The following is a 3,923-nucleotide window of genomic DNA, read 5'->3' as shown; positions in this document are numbered from 1 at the left end:
TATAAGAACACATGTCGCCTTTTGATTGGGCACCGTGTCGCTATTGGATTGGTCCACGTATTGGGGTTATTTTGAGGCCTTCCAAAGGAAGGTTTGTAATGTATGAATAAATACATAACTAGGGATATTGGGGTCATTTCACGTAAACATACATTTCAGAATTTAGAGTAGTACCATTAGGTTATCAATTGTATCACTGGATGATCAAATAGTATCATTGAACATTCAGTGGTACTATGTATATATGTAATGGTACTATATATTCATTTAGCGGTACTCACTACATGTAGAAATAATATCACTACATAGTCAATGATATTATCTAAGCTTTCAATGGTACATTCAAAAGTGGCCCCACTTACCCATCTCTTTCCTCATTTCTCTCACCCCCATGCGCTGGATTTAGAGTGTACCAGTGGGTGATTTATAGTATCACTAGATGATCAAATAGTATCATTGAACATTCAATGATACTATATATTCATTCAATGGTACTTTATATTCATTTAGTGGTACTAACTACGTGTAGAAATAGTATCACTACATATGTAATGATATGCTATTAAAAAAAACCATATGCAATGATATTATATAAGCTTTCAGTGGTATATTTAAAACTGGTCCCACGTGTCCATCTCTCTCCTCCTTTCTTTCACCCCCATGTGATTTACAATATTTTTCAATATTTTAAAGTTTGATATGTATTTGTAAATACATATCAAACCTACATTACTACTTCCTCAGGTTATTTTTACGCCAAAAAATTATTATTATTATTATTATTTATTTATTTATTTACATTTTTTTGTTCTCCTATTTTATTTTTCTCAATATTTTAATCAGAATATTTATTTTTTATATATAATAGGGAAATTTTGAATTTTTTTAATGCTTTAAATTATTTCTCGCCCTATTCTAATACAAGAACCATAAGTAAACAAAAAGAGTATTATAGCATAGCTTAACATTATTATAAACACTTAATATATGTATTTAGTCATGAAAGATAATTGATTTATTAAAATTTAATCTTTTTTCTATTATTTGTATTTTCAATATTTTCATATAATTCTCAAAAAAAAAAAAAAAAAAAAAAAAAAAAAAAAAAAAACCAAAGAAACCCAACTATTGTCCAAACATCATTGGCGATGTTATTATTCCTGCAAATAAGGTTTAACAATAGGGATGTCAATGGGGCAGGTCGGGGCGGATGTTGGTCTTCCCATTCCCATCCCCACCTAACATTTTCATCCCCATCTACATCCCCGCGGCGGATCCAAAATTAATCCCCATCCCCACCGTACCCCGGCGGGTACAATTTCAAAACCATCCCCGCCCCACCCCCACTTGGATATCCACCCCCACCTAATCCCCATCAAAGACCCGCCTAATTCCCACCCAACACCCACCTAATCTTCGCCTCACAAACATACATAATTAATACGTATTACAATTAAAACAAAAACATTCTTAATATTACACACATTTTTTATTATAATATAAGTGTAGTAAAAAGTATTATAATTAATATTTTATTTAATGTAATTATTTATAAAATAGTATAAAACTTTGTTTTAAAAGATATAAAAATGAGGGTATGAGGTGGGGATAAGGCGGGTACAAAGTAGGGCGGGTACAACTTAAAATCCACCCTCACCCCATCACCCATGGCAGATATGATTTTTATCCCCATCCCGGCCTCACCACCCACCAAACTGAGAACAATCCCCACCCCACAGGGGTGGGGATTGGGGCGGGTCTCCTACTTTACCCGCCCAACTAACATCCCTACTTAACACTCCGTGTATAATTTTATAAATCTTATTTGGTTAATAAAAAGAAAATTGATATCAATTTATCTTTGAGTTTTTATAAACACTCATAGTAGAAGATGTAGTTTTGATATACTTATTTGTCTAATCGACTTTTGTTATTATATTCTATTTCATTTTTTAATTGTCCATATTATTTATATAATTTTTAAGATTAATGTTAATTAAGTTAGAACCCATGCGATGCACGGTTTATATGAAACCTATTTTTAATTTGTACATTAAATCGCTATTATACATTAATATAAATGAGAATTACGTACATTTTGTAATTTAAAATATTTTATTTTCATCAAAACTATGATATAGTATCTGTTCGATGTCGTCTAATTCATAGTTCAATATAAGAGATCGTTTATTAGTGTGTTTGTAGGGAATATTTCAAGCATTACCCCAAACTTGAACCCCACTGTGATCATACACTTAAGCATGGTGGCGTCCAAAGGGATAGAAGCTAGAGAAAAAGAGTCGCCAACAAGTTTTAGGAACTTGTAAACCGTTCACAGGGTGAAGGTTACACCCCTTAACGATCCAGGAGATTGTTAACTCCAATAGGTCTGGAACCATGACTGGTAGTTCGGGGATGAAGGTACAAATCCAACCTAAAAGAGATTGAACCTGCCCTAATAATAGGCCTCTACTTTATTCTTCTCGTATACATGTGCGCTTTCTGACTAACATGAAATCATTAAGTTAACCCTAAACATGTTTAATCTATGTTAGTTGAATATTAATGCACAAATAAATCTATTATTGGCAATCACTTGAATTATAATCATATTAACCTTAAAAAAGATTATTAATTATCTTATTAAGCGTGATTACAAGTACAAATTCCCTTTAAACATGCATAAAAGGCGTGATCAAGCAATAACAATAAATATAATCAAGCAACAGAATTATAATAACAATCATGTTAAAGCATAATAATAGCAAGATCCTAGGCATGATACTAACATGATTAATAACAAGCCCTAGCATGTCACTAAACAATAAAGATCAAAGCTTTAACCCTAACATGATACTAAAATGAATATTAGGAAGAAAATAGGAAGCATCACAGGAATCACAATTGTCATATTTGATATTAGAAATTATAGTTATTATCCTAAACATGATACTAGGAAGATCAAAATGCCCTAACATGATACTAGGAATCAAAATAACAATCTAGACATGATTTCTATATCATAATATCAATAAATCAATTAAAGCACTTACTTGGATGCCTCGTATCTCTTTCTTTTTTTTGAAACAACCCACAAAGGGAGAAATTACTCATTAATCAAATGAACATCATCCAAGACAACATTACAAACAGTAGAAGGAAAATGAACACACCAAATAGTTTTACTAACAACCCAAGGAGGGCAGTGAGCTAATTCATGAGCCACACGGTTACCAGTCCTACGCACCCAAGACCACCTGATGGACTCCAAACAGGAAGCAGCAGTTTGAATATCCTCCAAGATAAGATGAAAAGAGCTCTTGCCTTCATTCTTCTGAGCAATGGCCTTTACCACCGATTCACTATCGTTCTCCATGATGATGCATTGATGACCCTTCTCCTTAGCAAGTTGAAGACCTACTAGTATTGCTTTTGCCTCGACAAATTTCGGATCCCATTCTCCAGCAATCTTCACAGTAGTGCACCATAATAGCTGACCCAAGTGATCCCTAGCAGCCACCCCAACTCCAAAGCCAATTGCCCCAAGCATACCAGCATCAACATTAACTTTTACATAGTGTGGAGGGGGAGCTTGCCACCTGTCATTGTGATGTGTAACCCCATCTTGGCTCTAACTCGTGGCTGCACGATCCCTATCACTTAGCAGCTTCTGGACATAATCCACCACACTTCGAGGTTCAATCCAATAGTTCTCAAATAACCCTCTATTTCGATCACCCCAAATTGCCTAGCAATAAACCATAATCTTCTTATGCTTTTCTTTCTCAAAATTAATGAATACATTTAGCACCCAATCAAAGAAAGAAATCCACCTACCTTACACCTCCTCAACCCAGACGCAAGCTTCCCAAATATTACACGCTCTTGAGCAGCTTAAAATAGCATGAGCAGCATCCTCGACC

At 34.2% G+C, this 3,923-nt stretch overlaps 1 protein-coding gene across 1 annotated transcript; it reads right to left on the bottom strand.

The window, feature by feature from the left end:
• Positions 1–3,106: 3,106 nt before the first annotated feature.
• LOC145573967 (uncharacterized) lies at positions 3,107–3,550 on the bottom strand. Its single transcript, XM_081631811.1, has one exon. It carries the CDS (start codon positions 3,548–3,550, stop codon positions 3,107–3,109), a length of 444 nt encoding a protein of 147 aa, XP_081487937.1.
• Between the last annotated feature and the right edge of the window lie 373 nt (positions 3,551–3,923).

This window comes from Chenopodium album, chromosome 2 (genome assembly GCF_948465745.1).
Source record: "Chenopodium album chromosome 2, dcCheAlbu1.1, whole genome shotgun sequence".
In the NCBI taxonomy this organism is placed as follows: Eukaryota; Viridiplantae; Streptophyta; class Magnoliopsida; order Caryophyllales; family Amaranthaceae; genus Chenopodium; species Chenopodium album.
Note: the sequence above shows the minus strand (reverse complement) of the source record. Positions and strands in the feature narration are given on the sequence as shown.